The 20,532-nt window shown below is 38.7% G+C and overlaps 1 protein-coding gene across 1 annotated transcript in view; it reads right to left on the reverse strand.

Moving 5' to 3' along the window:
• Positions 1-20,532, reverse strand: part of sntg2 (syntrophin, gamma 2) — a 59,588-nt gene that overhangs the window by 17,456 nt on the left and 21,600 nt on the right. Inside the window, exons 9-12 of the mRNA XM_069661775.1 lie at positions 18,610-18,734; positions 5,979-6,108; positions 4,887-4,925; positions 2,783-2,899 (exon numbers count right to left, since the gene is read on the reverse strand). Of these exons, the coding sequence (XP_069517876.1) occupies positions 2,783-2,899; positions 4,887-4,925; positions 5,979-6,108; positions 18,610-18,734 (411 nt within the window). The remainder of the gene's footprint in view (positions 1-2,782; positions 2,900-4,886; positions 4,926-5,978; positions 6,109-18,609; positions 18,735-20,532) is intronic.

Below are 20,532 nucleotides of genomic sequence, written 5' to 3' on the forward strand. Positions count from 1 at the left end.
TAATCTGCTGATTCTTTCTCTATGTATAAATTCAATTTGTTGGTGGTCTGTAAAATTTTTACAAATCCACAACATGTTTTATCCAGGCAATAGTTTAAACCCCCAAATCCTTAAAGATTAAATATCATTTTAGGAAAACCTCACTTTTTAGAGGCTGGGACCGTGAAATGTTTTGTAAAGTGCAAATGTAGTGCAGTAAAACCTACTTGTCCTTTTCAAAAAGTACAGAAAAAAGTATTTAGTTGTATGAAAACAAATATACAGTCAAGTTCAAATATCTTTAGGGAGGATAACGGACAGAGCAAGAAATTCCAAAGAGCTAATGCATGAGTAAAGGTCAGACTCAAAACCCCCTTAATCAAAGGTGGGGTCTAAAGTGAACCTCTTAAGGCTCCTCTCACAAACAAGCAAACAACATTGACTTCAGTATGAAATGTGACATAATATTACTATCCAGCCCAGGACTTAGGATCCACTGCATCTTAGAGAAAGATTGTCGGACCCAATAAGACAATTAACAGCAGGATGTATGAACAGGCGATAACCTGATTCAACACTTGATTCAAAACAATGAGGGCTTCATAGATAACTCGCAGACATTCTGGGGAAAGCCTGGTCTTATTGGAAGAGACGGCATTCATCCCACATTGGATGGTGCTGCTCTTGTCTCGTAATATGGCTAAGTTTGTTAGTCATAAAACCTGACAAACCAGAGTTGAGACCAGGAGGCAAAGCTGTAGTCCTACACACTCCTCTGCACTTCCCTGTGAGCAGTTTCCTAGCCACAATGTTAATCTTTTAGAGAGTGTGTCTGCCTCCCGACCCAGGCTTTTTATTACAGTAAATCAAAAAAAATTAATAAAAATTAAAAAAACAACTGAAGTTATGCCAAAAAATATGAGAATTAAGGTCTGTTAAATATCAGATCCCTGTCATCTAAAGCTCTATTAGTAAACAATCTGATAGCAGATTATCATATTGATTTACTCTCTTTAACTGAGACCTGCCTGTGTCAGGAAGAATATGTTAGCTGAAATGAAGTCTTCTAATCAACCCTAGACCAAAACTTAGTTTCAGCTCTTTTGAAAGCCTTGTTCTGAGTTTTACACACCCAGCCTGGAAAACACAGCCTGTTTTATTTGTGATAGTATACCATCCTTCTGGCCCATACTCTGATTTTCTAACTGAATTTTTATCAGATTTAGTCCTGAGTACAAATAAAATAATTATTGTAGGTGACTTCAATATTCATGTAAATGTTGATAATGATAGTCTTAGCATGGCATTTATGTCCCTTTTGGACTCTATTGGTTTCTCAAAATGCAAACCAGCCTACTCACTGCTTTAACTACACCCTCAACCTTGTTCTAGCTTATGGCCTTAAACCAAAAACTTGATTGTCTTTCCATAAAATCCTCTTTTATCAGATCACTATTTAGTAACATTCGATTTCCTATTAAATGACTACTCTCCAGTTAACAAAAATGTACTCGCAAGATGTATGTCTGATAGGGCTGTAGCTAAATTTAAGGAAGCAATTCTAGCTGCTTTTAATTCTTTACCACATCTCTTTACTAAATAAAGCTCTTATGCTAATGTTAGTCCCTCTCAGCTTGATCAGTTTGTTGATAGTACTGCAGGTTCGCTGGGAAGTACTCTAGATTCGATTGCCCCCATTAAAAAGAAGATTATAAAACGACAGGGGCTAGCTCCATGGTATGACTCGGAAACTCGGAACCTGAAGCAAATATCGCGTAAATTTGAAAGAATGTGGCACTCCACCCAAACAGAAGAGTCTCGTTTACTCTGACAAAATAGTCTTAATACATACAGGAAGGCCCTACGGCATGCTCAAGGTGTCTACAACTCCTCCCTTATAGAAGAAAATTAAAACAATCCCTGGTGCCTTTTCAGCACTGTAGCCAGGCTGACAGAGAGTCAGAGCTCCATTGAGCCATGTATTCATATAGCCCTCATCCCTTATTTGCTAATCTTCACACTAGTGTACCACTATTATTGGCATTGTAACCATAAGTATGTATTACCTGTTGTTGTCGGTGTAACAAGGACATATGTTGTTGTTGTAACAAGAACACATGTTGTTGTTGCTCTCTTTGCCTGTCTCTATCCTGCATCTCCTTCTATCCCATTGTTCGGCCCATCCAGTCGAGGCACATGGCTGTTCAACTTGAGTCTGGTTCTGCTCGAGGTTTCTGCCTGTTAAAAGGAAGTTTTTCCTTGCCAATGTGCCAAATGTTGCAAAGTGCTACTCATGGTGATTCATGTTGGGCCTCTCTTTAAATAACATAACAAAGAGTCGGTCTAGACCTGCTCTTTTTGTAAAGTGTCTCGAGGTAACTTTGGTTATGATTTGGCGCTCTACAAATAAAATTTGATTGATTGATTGATTGAACACTTGGAGACAAAAGCAAAAGACTGTGTTTAAGTTGAACCTGCCTTAAGCCAAATGGCATTACTTCTGTTAATCAGACGAGTTTAGTGAAGATTTTTGTTAATCCAACTTCAGCTTTTGACAGACCAGCATCTGGAGCAGTCTGCGCTCGATCCTTTAAAGAACTGAAAATTGTTGCTTTTTTCACAGTCAAAAACAAATTCAATGGCCCTGTACAATTCCTTATGCTGAGCTAAAAGATATGTGGCTTTAATAAGCTTAAGGTATATAAGGATTTATAGCTATCTATGTTAGAAATTAGAGTACCAAAAAAAAAAATACTAATAATTTAAAAAAAAAGTAAAATTAAACAGATAATTATATGATTACCGGGGGGGTTCTGAAGATATGAAAATATGATCCTCTTAGTGCCAGGAACTTGAATGCTGAGGTTCCTCCAGCAGCGCTACCCTCTGGGCTTTCACATGCCCAGCCCATGTGAACAATCTGTAGAGATAATGACATTTACACAATTTTACTATCTGATAACAAAAAAATATACACAATAAAAAAAATCAGCTCTGAAGCAACAGACCAGAACAGGAAATTATGCATGGTCCAACATAATACATAATTTAAATTTAATTTGAAGATTAATTTATACAATTGATGAGCCTATTCATTATGATTGTCATGAGTTTCTAGTTTAGTTCTGGTTTTGTCTTGTGACTGTGTTTCGGTGTTCAGTTATTATTTCTTGTTTTACCTTGTCACTTGTCTATTGTCTATTGTCATGAGTTCTCATCGCTTAGTTTTGTATTTAGTTTATTCTGTGTTCTGTTTTCACCTGCACCTTGATTGTCTCACCTGTGTCTGATTAGCCTCACTTCCTAAGTTTATTTTGTCTCTGTGCTGGTTCATTGTCTTTGTCGTGTTTCCTATGGACTTTTGTCGCTCTTTCTTGTGATGGATTTACCTGTTTCCTTGGATCTGTGTGTTTTGGTTTTTTCCCTTTGGATTATTTTGTTACCTGGACTCTCAATCAGTAAGCCTTTTGTTTTGCCTTCTGCCTTTTTGTTTAAATAAATACAAATCCAAGTCTCCATCTGGGTCCTCAACCTTCTTGTTTCAACTGAAACCTTGACAATGATAGTAAATTGAGTAATCCTTGCAATTAATTTCTTAGAGCAGCAATATTGACCAAGAAAGCTGAGTTTCCATCAGCATCAGATGCATTGCATGAGAGCGTAGTCCTATTGGATAATGAGGTTTCTCAGACAGATGACACAACTAAACCCATCTGAATGATCAGTGTTCCAAAATGTTTCAAAGCACTTTATTGACCCAAAGATTGCTCTCGATCTCCAAGACAGCTGCAGTTGTATGCAGATTATGCAATTCCATTCACTAGACATAACATTAACATTTCCTGTAAGGCTTGCTTAATCAAGGGGCTACAAAAAATCCACATCTGGAGAGATAAATGGGACACCACCTTTAAACCATCAATAGCTAAGTTTCCATGCAGATGTTGGCAATTAGTTAGTTAGTTTGACAAAATAAACAGACATTTCTCCTACACTGCTATAGCAGTAGCATTGTTCTAAACCCATCTGATGTTTTTGTCTGGTGCTCTTTTATGTCTCTTCATTGGAGCAGGAGCTTCAGTTGACATTTTAGTCACATTCTTCATGTGCACAATGATTTATTTCGTGGTCTGTTTCAATTTCAATGTATAACCTTAAGATGTAATTGTATCAGATCTTGTAAACGCCTGCCAAGATGAGAAACCTCTTTGCAATATTTTCAGATTTTTTTTTCCAATTTTCAGTATTTCCCAAGTAATGTTCAAGTATATAATATATTTAAGTATTAAGTAACCACAGAAAGCACATCATATTGGTCAAAACATCTATTCAACACCTCTTTCCAGGCAGAAAGAGGAAATCCCAGTGCATAATACTGGACTACATACATGGGTGCTTTACTTTATCCTGTCAGTATCCAGAAGTAGTAAGAATGTATTGGGGCGGCTGTGGCTCAATGGTAGCGTCGGTCATCTTTCAATTGGAAGGTTGGAGGTTCGATCCCCAGCTCAGATCCTCAGGCTACATGTCAAAGTTTCCTTGGGCAAGACACTGAACCCCAAATTACTCAACGGGTATGAATGTGATATCTGATTGACAGTTGGGCACTTTACGTAGCAGCCTCTGCCATAAGTGTATGAATATGTGTGTGAATGGGTGAATGTGATATGTAGTGTAAAGGCAGCTTTGAGTGGTCGCTAGACTAGAAAAGCGCGATATAAGTACAGTCCATTTACCATTTACCATATTAGGGTAGACCAGGACATTATCTGTAGAAAGCCTAATTGCTTTGGTTTGATCTGACCTACAGGCACTATTAGATGAGCTGCCAGCAATGATATAATGATGTTGTGCTTGCTGCAATTCAAAGAGGTGCTAGCCTGACATGTAGAGTGAGGTCAACACACCTGATCATCTGATGAGCAGTATTTGTTGATGATTTTTATCTATTAGAGAAAAGAAAAAACAATGAGTGACATCTATAATCACAAAAAGACAATTATTTATATTATTAGAAAAAGGTATCCTAACCCCCTAAAATAAAATGGAATAAAATGTTGAGACATGAGGTATCATACCAATATTCACACACATTTTATACACCTTTGTTGTTCTTTGAAGGTGCAGGTAAATCTTGAAACCATAATATATACAGATAAAACAATTTTCAATAATCTCAAGCAACCATTTGTTTTTGTTTATTATGGATATCCAGTTACCTCTGCTCATCACTTTCTAGACATTATATTGTGTAGCTATCTCAGGTAATAACACTAATTGATGATTAACCAATTTTATTAAACATAAAGTTATATAAACCACCGATCTATGGAAAACGAACCAGTATTGATTCTATTGCCTACGATATGTCTGCATCCAAACCAAAAAGAAATCAAATCAACAGTGTGATAATCAGAGTATATTAGGGGGGAAACAGACAGAATGGTGCACATGAGAGATGTGTTGGAGAGCCTTTTTTGGCAGCAGGGGGGGGAGGGGGTTGCCACTTTGACTTAATGAGTGCTTATCAGGAAGGGTCTATTAAAACCATGATGTATTCTATGGGGCTAAAATAAAATGTGAGAATACATGACAACTAGGGGCAAAACATATTTACTATGTTTCACATTTTATTAAGATTGTGTTGTTGTTGTTATTGTGCTGTTGTTCAATGATAATAGGATAACATTCACAGGCTGAAATGGATCATAAAAAGATCGGGGGGCTGGAGCCTATCCCAGCTGTCATTGGGCGTGTTTAATTCGAAGTAAAAGTAAAAGAAACAATAAATCTCATAAAAATGAACACCATTGGTTAATTTTATGCCAGTTATTATACTTAAATGATAGCCTGGCTAATTTATTTTGTCAAAAGTAGATTCAAGTTCTATCATATTGCAAATGCTCATAAATACATGAAAACCAAGGTTTTTAGTTGACTCCTTATTTTCAATATACACTTGTGGGAAAACCCAATCAAGCCTCTAAAGATGGACTTACATTCTCATGTGTCAAGTCACTGATATTTGTAGATATTGCTTGGAGCCAGTCGGTGCTTTCTGCTGCAGAGCAAAATTGAAGAATATTGGTGCTTGCTTCATCCAAGGCGAAGACTTCAAAACAGTTGGACCTGGAGGAGCACAGAGGTCAAAATTAGACAGAGAGCAGAGCAGTAGATTGAAAGTAACATTGCACAAAGTAAAAGTGGAGCTGTTCTATATTTCTGTCAAGCTACTTTAAGCCATGTACAGCACAACAAACAGTAGCTCTTTAATGAGCTTGACAGGCATGTGAAGCCTAATTATAAAAATATCTTCAAAACAGATGCTCTGGAGGGGCACTGCATAAGTCCTTACATATGTTCTCTATTAAACATAGAGTATAGTATAGAGTGTATTCATCTGTAGGCTATATTCATCTGTCTATACTCATCAGGAATCGACACTGACAATGTCCCCATGGCCTGTGGCCACAAAAACTTAACTCTTAATCACTCTTAAAACTTAATCATTGTATCTTCATAATGTGAGCCTGTGCAAACACACCCTTATGATTCCATAAAGCATCCAATTCAATTCAGTCAGCAATGTCACAGGGTCCCATATGTAGGCACCTGCATAGATAGCCCTTGAAGGTGGTCTGCTGCTTGTTCTCCTGCCCTTTTCCTTTGGGTTTTTTTTTCAAATAACTGAATAAATACTTAATGTGCAAAGCCTGCTCTGGCAAACAGATACATTGATTGAATCAAAATATAGGGGGGTTGGTTCTCGAAGGTAATCCCCTCTAACCTCCCTTTCTCTTAGGTTCCCTCAACAGTGGTGAGCACAGTGTGGGCACCAAGCCTTTAAATGGAAGAACGTATGCATGAGAAATTGAGCACCTATTCATGCAGGAGTGTAAGTAACAAATTACATTTACTTTTGTTATTGAAGCAGGGCTGTTTTGTGTAATCAACTTTAATATATTTTAAGTCAAATCTGTTATAGAAGAAAAACAAAAGTCACATGAAAAATTGCTCAGAAATTGTGGGAGCATGTACAAAAGAATGAAGCCAATTGAGCAGCTGTTGCAAAGAACATGCTGATGTGATCAGGATAAGCCAAGCTGTCAGTGACACTCAACACACAATGCACTGAAATTAAGGATAATGCCATGTTAAGGTTTGTCCTTTTTTTTTTTTTCCTTCCTTTTTGACACAAGTCTGTGTTATCAGATTTGGTGAGTTTTTTTCTGCTGTAGCAGTCAAGTAGCAGTCATTAAACTTCAGTGTCCTCCGCTGACCCAGATCTCTATTTATTAATTGTTGATAAGTTCAGTTCAGTGATCCGAGTTTTGTTCATTCCGGGTAAATTACACAAGGCAATAAAGGGTAAGGCCATGATCAACAAAGGCTGACAAATCAGCCTATACAAATAGAATTTATAGTTGGTTATAAAATGTCATATATCACCATATTAGTGAATATGTCAATGTTTTGGTTTGTTTTCAATACATACATTTTTAATCAGATAAGTATTCATCACAGGCTGAGTGGTTGTTAAAGCTGGTACTTTGGTTTCCAGTCTGTATGCTAGTGGCTATTGCTTTATATTTAACACGACGTTAATGAGCGGTTATTGTCCTCTCTTATTCTGTTCTATATTTAAGTGCCATTGAAAAATAAAGAAGAGATTAAATACTCTTAAAAATATATACGAATATATATAGTACATACTGATCAAATCCTTTAAAATCTATTCAAAAACAACAATAAAGGACATGTACTTCACATCCCTAAACAGGCCAACAGTTGTCAAAATAATTTACCATGCAACCTAAATGTTTAGACAGCTAATCCTATGCTAATTTCTAGCTTCATATTTCACTCTGTGATACCTGTGGAGTAGCTTAGCATAATTTACAGTTAACCATTTTTCTCACACTAGTGCTCTGTGCAGGCCCTCATTCCTAAAACGACTCAGTCAGCTCTGTCATTTTAAGAAACCCTGCCCCTACAAGCCCACTTTCTTCTGATTGGACAGCTTTCCGAAGCCTACCAAGGGGCAGAACTCGCCTCCTACCCTGTGGCCGTTTTACAGATTACAGCTGCAGCAAAGAGTCAACGTCCCTTTTCCGATTTGAAATCAATGTCTGGTGCTCTTGTCCTTTGGAAAAGTAAACACTGATGTCTTTCCTTTACAGCCAAAGAAACACTTTCTCCAAGACATTTTCTCCACAACTTGACGAGCAAGTTGTTGAGCAGAGTGAGGGAGTGAAAAAAATGTCCAAGGCAGACTGAGCTGCTGGGTCGGCGTGTCCTTGAACTGTGGCAGGAAGTTCTGCTGTGTCTCGGGCAGATGCCCAAATATATGCTTCCCTTTGTGACATCACAAAGCACGTGTATATAAAGCAAGTGTTCACAAAAGACTGCAGATTAAGACTTCTCTTTAGCAGGGGATTACTCTACTACTACTACATACTTGCATAGTTGAACCTACAACCTACATATTTGACACCCTTGTCCAATATTGTAATATTGTATGTCTTAAACTGTGAAACAGCATAATACCCCCTCTTTAAGGTTAAGTGCAGTGCTTGACTTAAAAACTTAAATTATCCAGGGATTGGGTGTCTGCTAAGAGATATCACATTTATCAGCACAATGTGATACCGTGACATTTAATTCCATTGCATTTCGCACTCGTGCACTTTTAGCCTCAAAGATAGTTGTCAATAAGCAATGGAAGCAGTTTTATGTGATGGTTAAGCAATCCCAGAGTGGAGAATCTGCAAGATAAGGAAAAGTCCTAAATGCTGGAAGACATGTTGAGCATAGTGTGCAAGAGAACAGGGGATATGTTTTAAAAATACTTATCAGGAGTGACTTCATTATGAGTGAACAATAATTTATTTTTAAAGTTTAAAAAAAGAATAAGAGTATCCATGTCCTTTGGTGATTAGACCCCATCATGTTGCTTCATGTATTCAAGAGAGGTAGTGAGGCAGAGAGAAGGAGATGACTGGGGGTGAAGAGGGGTTGCAACAATCCCAGCTGAAATGACACACTGACAGCAGCACATAACATTTGACTGTTTGACTGCAGCAGGATGATTGGCTGATTAAGTTTGTGGCAAAATCTAGTGGGTTTAATACTGAAGAGTACATGCCCACGATTAGCTGATCAGAGAAGCGGGAAGAGATGGAATGAGAGAGAGATAGAGAGTGATGTGATTGATGAATTAATTATATGAAAAAGTCTTCCTGATTGAACTTGTGCTGAGTTTCATGTGAGGTGAAGGCTGATAAACACAGAAACAAGAGGAAAATCCAAAGTCCACTATGGGCTCCTTCAGCTGCTGAAGAGTTTTCCTTCATTCACACACACAGCAGTTGCTCGAGGTTAGATGTTACAAAGTCAGCATTCCTGACAAATTCTTTGGTGAGCATGTCGTTCGTACTGCTTGTTAAAATCTTATGTTCCGCTGCCTGTGTCCTGACCCAGGGGCTCTCCATGGGGGATTTTCACTGGACTTAAATATTGTTTTTAATTCAACAAGGGCAAGAGTTATTTCTGTGCTAGTGTACATGACCCACTAAAGCTAATAACTAATTAATGGATGTTTAGATTTGCTTTGTCAGCATACAGACATCTTTACTTCCTTTTCATTGAAGTGAAACAGAGATAAAGTAAGCAACTGAGGAGATTACATAAGACACAGAATCTATAGTATTTAAGTCAGACCCCTTTCAATTATTGCAAAACCTGTGAGAACAGAATGTAATGTGGGATATGCAAGAACGGATGAAAGTGAAAAATAATAATTCAAAAGGTAGATAAAAATCAAAGCAGTGGAAAGCTGGTGAATCAATGCGATTAGGAAACAACTCAGTTAGAAGGAGCTGCTAAAACCACTCTACCTTTTAGTGAGCTGGACTGAAATCTTCACTGAGAGATAGCATCTAGTGTGATACTTTGATACATCTGCACTATAACTGCACAAACCATTACTCTGGTGCCTTACCTGGTGACTAGGCGGTAATCTCAATGGATATTGAGACAGTATATAAGACATTATATAACCTAGTATATAAGACATTATATGCCCTATTTAACAGTCAGTATGACACATGAAGCGCATATGGGGAAAATATGTTTTTGGGAGGATTCCAGTGGTTAATTTCCTTGTGTACGGCAATGAGAGGGAAAATATGCCATGTTTACTGATTAGAGAGACGGGGAAGTAGGCAAGCTTAGGGGCATTTTGTGTTCAGCATAATTAATCACACGACTGTGTTTATTTCAATTTCTGACCAAGAAGTGCATAGATGTAAGTTCAATATACTGATCAAACCGATAAGCTGATAACATGGGACAGAATTTTCAAAGTCTAATATCTTATTCTTTTCCTTGAGTGATTTTTATATAACATTTGGCTAACATTGTGTGCAAATGATGATACACATATAAGAATTCAACCAGTAAGTAACGCATACTGAGCTGAACAACGTTAGATGTCAACAAGACCGTCAGTGATGGGAAGGTGTTGTGACTCTCTGCTCTGGAATTGGGCATGGTAGCTCCTCATGCTTTTCTCTGTAAAGTTGAGTTATAAAATAACAAAATAGCATATACAATAAAAAATAAAATAATAATAATAATAAATATATAATATAACAATAACAAAAGTTTTGTAGCTTAAGTTAATTGTAGAAAGTTTAAAGTTATGTACCAAAAATTGAAGAGCTCAACAGATGTAATACTTTTCAAAAATTAAATAGCAAAGTCAAATTTACCTGAGAATGAAATTGCAGTTACATATGTATGTAACCGCAAGCATAATATTTGGACACAAGTGCCCAGAGCTTCTCTCTGTTTTTCTCTGTGCTGTTCTGTCCTTTGGCCGTGGATAATATTTCATGATATCTCCTTTATGTGTTCATGAGACAAAAAATAATGGTCAGAAATGCAACAAACAGTCGGACAATATAAGAGAGCAACAGACCATGTGGACAAGTACAACATGCCACTTTACATTAATTAAATATTAATTTATTTAATAATTTACACATCTATATATTTTTATAACTCTGTATGGATATGTTGGCTATCTTTTCTGTATTGGCTGGCACAGAGAATGAATGTCAAAGAACTCTCTTTTCTTTTTGTAATCTTTTTTATTAAAGAAAGTTCTGTCATTCATTCTAGCAAAATCTAAGTATGTCATAACTGAGAAAGAACATAAACAAATAATCTTGGAAAAAGTAACATTTCCTATTGGAGAAGATTTGGGAGCATTAACAATGAATTTTATGGTAAAGGTGATTTACTCAGTGTTTTTACCAGTTTGGGGCGGCTGTGGCTCAGTGGTAGGGTTGGTTGTCTCTGAATCAGAAGGTTGGGGGTTCGATCCCTGACTGCTACAGTCACATGTCTTGGGCAAGACACTGAACCCCAAATTGCTCCCGAAGGCGTAGCCATGGATGTATGTATGTGCATAGCTACAGATAGGAAATTGGCAATTTGACCTTTGCCGTTAGTTTCTAAATGTGTGTGTGTGTGTGTGTGTGTGAATAATAATCAAAGTGTTTTTATTGATTTTCATATTCAAACATCCCATTCAAAACAAGATAACAGGACTCAAAATATACATCACAAATACAGGTCTAAACTACAGACAAACAGTAACAAGACAGACCATACTAGTACCAGACATCAAACATACCCACCACCTACGTGGTCCAGACACTCTCGGGTTAAAATAAATAGGTAAATAGAAATGACAAGAATGACAACAATAATAATAATAGTGATAGTTAAAAAAAAAAATAATAATAATAATAAGAAAAATAAGAAAAAGGAGAAAGAGAAGGGGGGGGGGGGGGGGGGGGTCAGAAGCTGCCAGTTATGTTGGAGCAGATGAAAGCTCCTGTTCAAAATGAGAAATAAAAGGCTGCCAGACCTTACAGAATCTCTTAGAGTTTCCCTGCAACGTATATCTAAGGTGCTCTAATTTAAGGTGTGCCATCACCTCCTCTATCCATCGTTTGTGAGATGGCGGTGTTGCCTTTATTCAGTTAAATAAAATCAATCTCCTGGCCAACAATGAAGAGAATGCTAACTATAGTTAGTTGTACTTCCCCTGGTGCCACACCAAAGATGGCTGCCAGAGGGCCGGGCTCTATATTTTTGTTATAAATAGATGAGAAGGTTTTAAAAATTTTGGTCCAAAAGTCTTTCAGCCTGGGACAAGACCAGAACATGTGGCATATGTTGGCTGGCAGCTGTTTACATCTAGGGCAAGTCGGATCAGCCCCCTGATATATTCTTGCCAGTTTGTCCCTTGAAAAATGAAGTCTGTGTAACACTTTAAACTGTATCAATCCGTGTCTAACACATACAGCAGAAGAGTGTATTAATTCTACTGCCCATCTCCAGTCAACCTCCGATATGTCCAACTCTAACTCTTCTTCCCATTTCCTTTTTATGTAATCATGGGGAAGCCACCTTCTGGATATTCACATAGATCCTGGAAACCATCCCTCTACGAGTCGGGTTCGTATCCAATAGCTCATCTATCCATCCACTCCGTGGTAATGCGAGGGATGGAGAGAATGTTTTTTTCACAAATTCTCGAACTTGAAAATATCTGAGGTAGTTAGTCTTTGAGGGGATTCCATACTCCTTCTCCAGTTGAGCAGCAGACATGAATACCCCATCTTTAAAAAGATTTTTAACACATTCCACCCCAGCTCTATACCATTCCCTGAACGCTGTTCCCCCAAGGGCCGGGGAAAACAAATGATTGCCACAGACGGGAGCAGATAGGAGGGCGTTTCTGTTTTTAAAATGCGTTCTGAACTGGACCCAGATTTTGATAGAGTCCTGTACAACAGGGTTGTTTGTGTAAAGGTGTTTGCTTAAGGGCAGAGGAGCGCAGACCAGGGAGCGTAGGGACACCGGGCTAGATGCATATCTTTCCATATATACCCACACTGGGGTTTCATCGTCATCTAACTGCGAGACCCAAAACAACAGCTTATGTATATTAGCAGCCCAATAATAGTGCATATAATTTAGAGAGAGCCAGGCCTCCCTCTTCTCTCTGTCTCTCAAGGAACTCTCTTCTTATCCGAGGGACTGTTTTTTTCCAGATAAAGGTGGATGTACATTTATTCAGTTCTTTAAAAAATGATTTAGGAATGAAAACTGGAATTGTCTGGAACAAATAGAGGAACCGTGGCATTACATTCATTTTAACAGAATTTATCTTCCCTGCTAATGATAGGGGGAGAGATGACCACCTTTCCATATCTAATTTTGCCTTATCCAGTGTTACTTTAAAGTTATGCTTAAATAAATCTTTGTATTTACTTGTCACATTAACACGGAAAGGAAGGCTCCTCGCCTGCTTATTAATTGGGAAAAGAACACTTTTCTCTAGATTAATTTTATAACCCGAAACCTTCCCAAAGTCTTCAATAATATCCAGAGCCACCGGGATGCTTGTGACAGGGTTCAACAGGAAAAGGAGGAGGTCATCAGCGTATAGAGAAAGTTTATGGTTTTGCATCCCCCTGTGTATTCCCCCAAGTCCAGCAGCATTCCTCAGCATTATTGCAAGGGGCTCAATTGCCATATCAAAGAGCAGGGGTGACAAGGGGCACCCCTGCCTTGTTCCCCGAAACAGAGGAAAAGGTTCAGATATTATATTGTTTGTTCTTACCATAGCCTGGGGGTTTGCATATATTATCTTAATCCATGACTAAATTTAGGACCAAATCCGAATTTCTCAAGAGCCGTGAACAGATAGAAATACTCTATTCTATCAAAGGCTTTGTGGGCATCTAGGGATATCACAATCTCAGGCTCAATGTTATCTTCAGCAGTGTACATCACATTGAAAAGGCGACGGAGGTTACTGGAGAGTTGTCTACCAGCAACAAACCCTGTCTGGTCAGGATGTATTATCTTACTTATAACAGGCTCAATCCTAGCTGCCAATACTTTGGTCAATATCTTATAATCACAGCCAAGTAAACTCACTGGGCGGTACGATTCACATTTAAGCGGATCCTTATTTTTCTTAAGGAGCACAGAGATCATAGCCTGTGACATTGTTTGAGGCAAAGTTTTTTTATCAAGGACCTCCTCATATACTCTACAGAGTAGGGGTATCAGTTTAGGCGCAAATGCTTTATAAAATTCACTCGGGAACCTATCTGGGCCCAGCACTTTACCTGTCTTCATATTGGGAATTGCATTCTCTATCTCCCTTCCTCTATCAGAGGTCCCTCTAATCTATCCCTATCTGCCCTCTCTAGAGACGGCATTTCCAGATTTTCAAGAAAATTCTTCACTCGCTCCCTGTCATTTATTTCTGAGGTATACAGATCCTTATAAAAAGACTTAAATTGGTTGTTAATACCTTTCTGATCTATAATTTTGTTTCCAAGATTATCTCCTATCTCCACTATCATACCAGTAGCTGCTGATTGCTTCAGCTGGTGGCTCAGGAGCTTACCTGCGTGCTCACCATGCTCATAGAGATCCTGTCTCGACCTAAGATATAGATCCTCCTCACGTTGATTCATTAAGACATCATATTCAGTTTGGAGCAAAATCCGCTTTCTATGTAGCTCCTCAGAGGGGGCTGTAGAGTTTGCCAGGTCAACTTCTTTTATTGCCTTCGTTAATTCTGTGATACGGTTCATCTTTCTTTTCCTTTCACCAGCATTATATGAAATTATTTGTCCTCATATATAAGCTTTTAAGGATTCCCACAAAATGCCACCACTTATGTCAGGAGTATCATTAAGCTCTAAGAAAAAGTCTATTTGCGAGTCTATGAATTTTTTAAAATCGTCATCTGCCAATAGCCTGTTATTAAAGCGCCACATTCTCTGAGGTGACGTGTTCTCAGGAAGGTGAAGTTTCAATATGACTGGGCTGTGATCGGATATTACTATACCAGAGTATTCTATATGTGTTACTATAGAGGTCAGTTTATTATCTAATAAGAAGTAGTCAATTCTAGTATACGTCCGATGTGGTGGGGAGTAAAAGCAGTACTGCCTGGAGGTTGGGTTTACGAATCTCCATGGATCAAATATACCATATACCTTGCAAAAAGAGTTAATGCATTGTGCTGATTTACTTAATATATTGGATGTTGGGCTAGAGCGGTCCAGAGTTGAATCTAGGACACAATTTAAGTCTCCTCCTAGAATCAGATTATGAGTATCCAAATTAGGTAGTAATGAGAATAAGTCCTTAAAAAATTGAACATTATCCCAATTGGGTGCATATAAGTTTGCCAACACCACTGGCATATTGAACAGTTTTCCAACCAAAATAATATACCGACCATGTTTATCTTTTATAGTAGTTGTTTCTATAAATTGTACATTCCTGTGTATAAGGATGGCCACTCCCCGACTCTTACTATTGGAATTTGAGTGATAGACCTGATTAAATCCCCCACTACAGAGTTTGAGGGGGTCTGGGAAGGAAGGGGGGGGGGGCATCACACACACAGATACAGTCAATACATAACACATAACATAAACGCTAACACAATGCTCTTTCGCGTGGCCAACCGGTCCACCATCTCCTGCACACCAAGCCTACCGTGTGCAGCTCCGTGCATATCACACCCTTAGTCTTAGAAGTATAACATCACCCTTTTGACTTAATCCCCTAATGGGAAAAAGAAACGGGGGGGCTCTCCACAATGAGACCCTGAATAAGGTACAGTAATGAAATAAAAATAAAAAACAATACCATAGAAGGTAGGCAACAGTAGCCAGGGGGGAACAATCAACCCTTAAACCTTGAATAGAATAAAACAGTAATATGAGGGAGGACAACAGTAGCTCCTAGAAAGACATATAAAAAATAAAATAAAAAAATATGTATATATATATATATGCATACCTTCCCTTACCTTGAAATATACACTGAAATCAAATATTACTTTGTCAATATTATCAGGTTAGTCAACAATAGCCTGCCTATACTAGTCATCCCATTTGTACATTTTTACTTAGCCAGAATCAAATCAGTCCATAGGCTTCACCCGGGGCTCAGTTCCTTTTTGATGTAATCCACAGCGTTCTTTGGGCTCTCAAAGGTTTTCGTTTGTCCTCCTTCTGGCATGATCACCAGGGTCGCCGGGTAACGCAGCCCATATCTGATCCCCGTGCAGGTCCGCAGGAGGCTTCTTGCTTCTCTGAAGGCTGCTCTCTTACTGTTTACCTCCTGGGTGTAGTCCGGGAAGATGTGAACCTGTCCGCTCCGACCCTCGGGTGTTCCCTCCATTTCCCTCGCCTTCTTCAGTATCTCCTCTTTCTCTGTGTAGTAATGGCATCTCACTACGAATGCTCTCGGTGGTACTCCGTTCCAGTCTCGTCTCGCGCCGAGTGTCCAGTGTGTTCGGTCCAGCGTCGGTGTTGCTGCTAGCCCCAACTTTTCTTTCAGTAAACCAGCCATAAATTCTGACGTTTTTTTGCCTGCCTCGGCCCCTTCTCTTACCCCCACGACACGGATGTTGTTGCGTCGTGATCGTGCCTCGAGATCTTCACTTCGTCCCCTCAGCTTCAGTATCTCCTTCTCCATTTCTTTCAGTCTTGCCCCCATGTCTGTTATGGTGTCAGACTGCTCATTTAACGTTTCATCTACCTCTTTTTTCCGTTCCTCCATCCTATTAACCAGACTGCTAGTTTTATCGCCAATCAGCTTCACCTCCCCACATAGCAACTCAAACTGGGCTTTAGTGCTCTCTTCCAAACTCTTAGTCCATTTTTCCATCTCAACCTTCGTCTCTTTTCTTCCCTTTTCTATTTCTTCCTTACACCTCGCGATCTCGGTCTTTATCTCCTCTCTGTATTTCGTATTTCCATCGTTGGCTTTTTTAATCTCGGACATCATATCCTTAGCCCATTGAGGTATGCCGGCGTCAACAAGTTTTGGGCTAACAGTGTCCTTGCTAGCTGAGGAGGCTGTGTTGCTAACCACCTGCTGCTTCTCTCCACCCGCTCGAGTCGGCCGAGAAGACATTTTCGGTTTTAAACTGCACTAAAAGTGCACTTGTTAACTCCCAAAACAAAACGTTATTCGTCCAACCCCCCAAAATGGTAGAAATATGGCGATATCAATATTTTTGGTTACTTTTACACGGAGCCTCCGCACGCACGTCTTCACACGGCAAAGCACATCCGGAAGTCTCTGTGTGTGTGTGGGTGAAAGGGTGAATGTGACATGTATATGGAGCCGGATCCGTTTCAAAAAGAATAAATGCACACAGAAGGATTCACAATGCAGACACAAATGCACAAAAATGCAGTGAAGTCCACAAACCAAAAACGCTTCGTAAATGCATTTTAAATACTTTGTATATAAATGTCAAAGTGTCCCAAAACATTTTTGTTAAAAATTGCAAATACTGTTAAATACATACATAAATACATTAATACACATATTTAAAACAAGAAATATTTGTGTGTGTGCATCAGAAATACATTTATGAATCTTATTTATTTCATGTAGATACTTTTTACATTTATATGAAAAGACAAGTATTTTTGTGTACATTTAAAAATATTTTTTTGAAGTGAGTAATTTATTCAGTATATAAATCGTAAAAAATATTTGTGAATCTTTCTGTGTGCATTTATTCTTTTTGAGACTGATCTGGCTCCATACATGTAGTGTAAAAGCAATTTAAGCGGTCTGTAGACTAGAAAAGCGCTATATAAGTACAGTCCATTTACCTTTTAGGGAAGGAGAGCTCTGTGAATAATTCTGCTCCTGTTAAGAACCTAAAGAATTATTAATGAAAAAGACCTGAAAACAAGTAGGGCATCAACAAACTATATGAGCTCATGATAGTGGCAGATTTTGTAGGCTTGCATCCCCTTGGACCTTCTATTTCCAAGGCATTCAAAAAACACCAATTTTTAACTGGAAACTGCTTATTTAAGTAAAGCTCCAGCTAACGTTATATTCATCAAAGCACTGCATTGGTGTTGTTTGCTATCATCACCAGATTAATTACCAGAAATAAGTACTTCTTTGCTGCTCTCTGAGTTTTACGTATCAGCCAAAATACATCCATGGTGGCAAAACAGTGCAGCTTGCTACTGTTTTGGAGTGTACTGACCACAACCTGGTCCTGCGTTTTAGGCGGTATCTGAGGCATTTCCATTATGGGTATTAGAACCAAAACAACTTTTATCATATCCCTGAAAAAATTATTCATACGGCCTGGGAAAAATCAATAATGGAATAACTGATTAACCTTGTATATAAGCATACTATAAGGCTTTATAAGTTGTAATTACCAAATATCAGAAGCAATTTTGTAAAACCATACACCAGTTATTTTGGTTCAGCTTGGGAATTAAAATGATAATTGCACAAATTTCCCACTAAAAAACACAGAAAATCCATACATGATAATCAATTCAACAGGGACAAGCATAATAACCTACCTTCTGTCACAGCAGCACTGACCTTTTAAGATGTTTATGCCTGTGCATAGATATTGGCATTAACATCCTTCCATCTCAATGAAAAGTGCTTGCTAAGCCAACAACTATGCTCAGTGAACTATGCACTTTAGAGGTGAGTTCTATCATGCTAGATTACCCTTACCTTAATTTATCTTTGCCAGCTTTGTATCTGGAGACTCTGGCCATCAACAAGGGCAGGGAGATGGCATCCAGCCAGCGCCTTTCATACTTTGGTTTATTAGCTGAGGGCAAAGGGGGTAACGGAGCCTGCGTGGAATACATAAAAAGCATGATTAGCTTCAACACGTTCTACTTATCATAGAGGCTCTGGTCTGGATGCTTGTGCAATAAACATAAACAAAGTGTAATTGCACAATAAGCATGAACAAAGAATTCATTTCTTAACCCTGGTTAAACAGCTGCACAGTAAAACATCACAATTAAGTACACCGACACAGAGGACTGAATTCACCAAAGGTATCAGCCTTTTGCAGCTGCTAAACCTGTAATTCCTAAGGCACAGGTAAGGGTAAAGGCGCCCATTACAACGCTACAAAGCAAACAGGGTCTTGTGTTCCATTGCAGATTTTGAAATTATTTAGGGCAAAATGGACCTCTTTCTATGAAAATGAGCCTCATTGCAAAAGAGGTTTAATAGCACAAGAGCACAAGATTTTTTTGTTGAGAAATATCACCATCTGTTGCTACGGACTAACTGCAGTGAGGGTACCTGAGGGGTGGAGAGTCATCGTTTTGTTTGTGTGTCAACTTTAATTCAATCATGTCACCTGTGTGAAAGTATGCCAGCTAGCTGCTAACTGCTTTATTATTATCATTTGGCACACAGTTTCTAAAAGTCGATAGTCATGTGATTAAAATCTAGTCGACCCTGACTAGTCGCTGATGACGTCGTAAATAAAACCATTGGAGGAATGCTTTGCAATAAGCAACAATATGTATTTGCAAAACTTAATGCATATGCTGCTAACAGCAAACAACTTACACACATATTATTTAGAAACAAGTAGAAACAACAGGTTGCAACTCAGTTGCAATAGCTAACGTATGCAACAATAACTTAGTGAAGTAGGGCTCCGTTTTCCTTCCGCTCTAAAAGTGTGAGCCAAATAGCTGCAGCTCAAAATCGTAAGCATGGCTCCCTGTTGCAGCCTCACCTTCATTATCAGCCACGTCCTGGCTTTGCACACCCTCACCTAGAAATAAATTAATAACTACGTTTGCAACAACTGCATTTTTGGAACATAATTCAGTAACAGATCTTTAAAAACATTTGAAGTGGGATTACTACACTGTAAAATGAAAACATTGTTGTTACGTGTGGAAAGCAGGCAAAGTGCACTGCCTGTTAGCACCAGTGTCCGGTCACACTTACTCCTGTCTTGATCGTTGCTTGTGTTGTATTAACTCTCAGATGTTTGTTGCTTTGGACGAAAGCAAAATTAAATTGTAACATTTTGTGTAAAAATAACTTATTATAATTTGTGGATATAACTTGTAAGATCAACCTTTAGTTTGTAAGTAAATTCATAAAGCCGAATCAGCTGTTGCTGCAAGTAGATCTCCTTCATCTTGTAGTAGGCTGCTGAGGTGGCTCTGGACAGCCTCTCTTTTAGTAGCCAGGATGAACTGAAGATGCTTGAGCTCTGGATCTAGCATAAAAGCCACAATGGGGATGGATTCGGTCAGCTCATCGAACTCAATTTGAACTGCATTTCCAACTGCTGCTGAACCGTGTTCTTGAGAATACGCACAGCTCCCAGTTCTGCAAAGCACAGAGTGGTGCTGATCATGTAGTAAATCACTGGATAGATGTAAGATGCAACTCTTCACATAACATTTTGGTAGCCTTGCCAAAAGGTTGCAGCACTGGAATCAGCTGCTTACCAGCTTCCACTGCAATGCTCTCATGGCGAGTGACTTCTGCAGGCTTGGCTTGGAGACTGTTTCATCCGTGAGCATATATTGCACCGCCATCCTTTGCACGAACAGCCGCTGGAGCATGACAACTGTGATAAGCGACTAGTTGACGTCAAGCATAAAGCGT

The sequence above is a fragment of the Semicossyphus pulcher genome, unplaced genomic scaffold, assembly GCF_022749685.1.
Source record: "Semicossyphus pulcher isolate SPU_LCO1_2020_fin unplaced genomic scaffold, fSemPul1.0.p SCAF_14, whole genome shotgun sequence".
Taxonomy (NCBI): domain Eukaryota; kingdom Metazoa; phylum Chordata; class Actinopteri; order Labriformes; family Labridae; genus Semicossyphus; species Semicossyphus pulcher.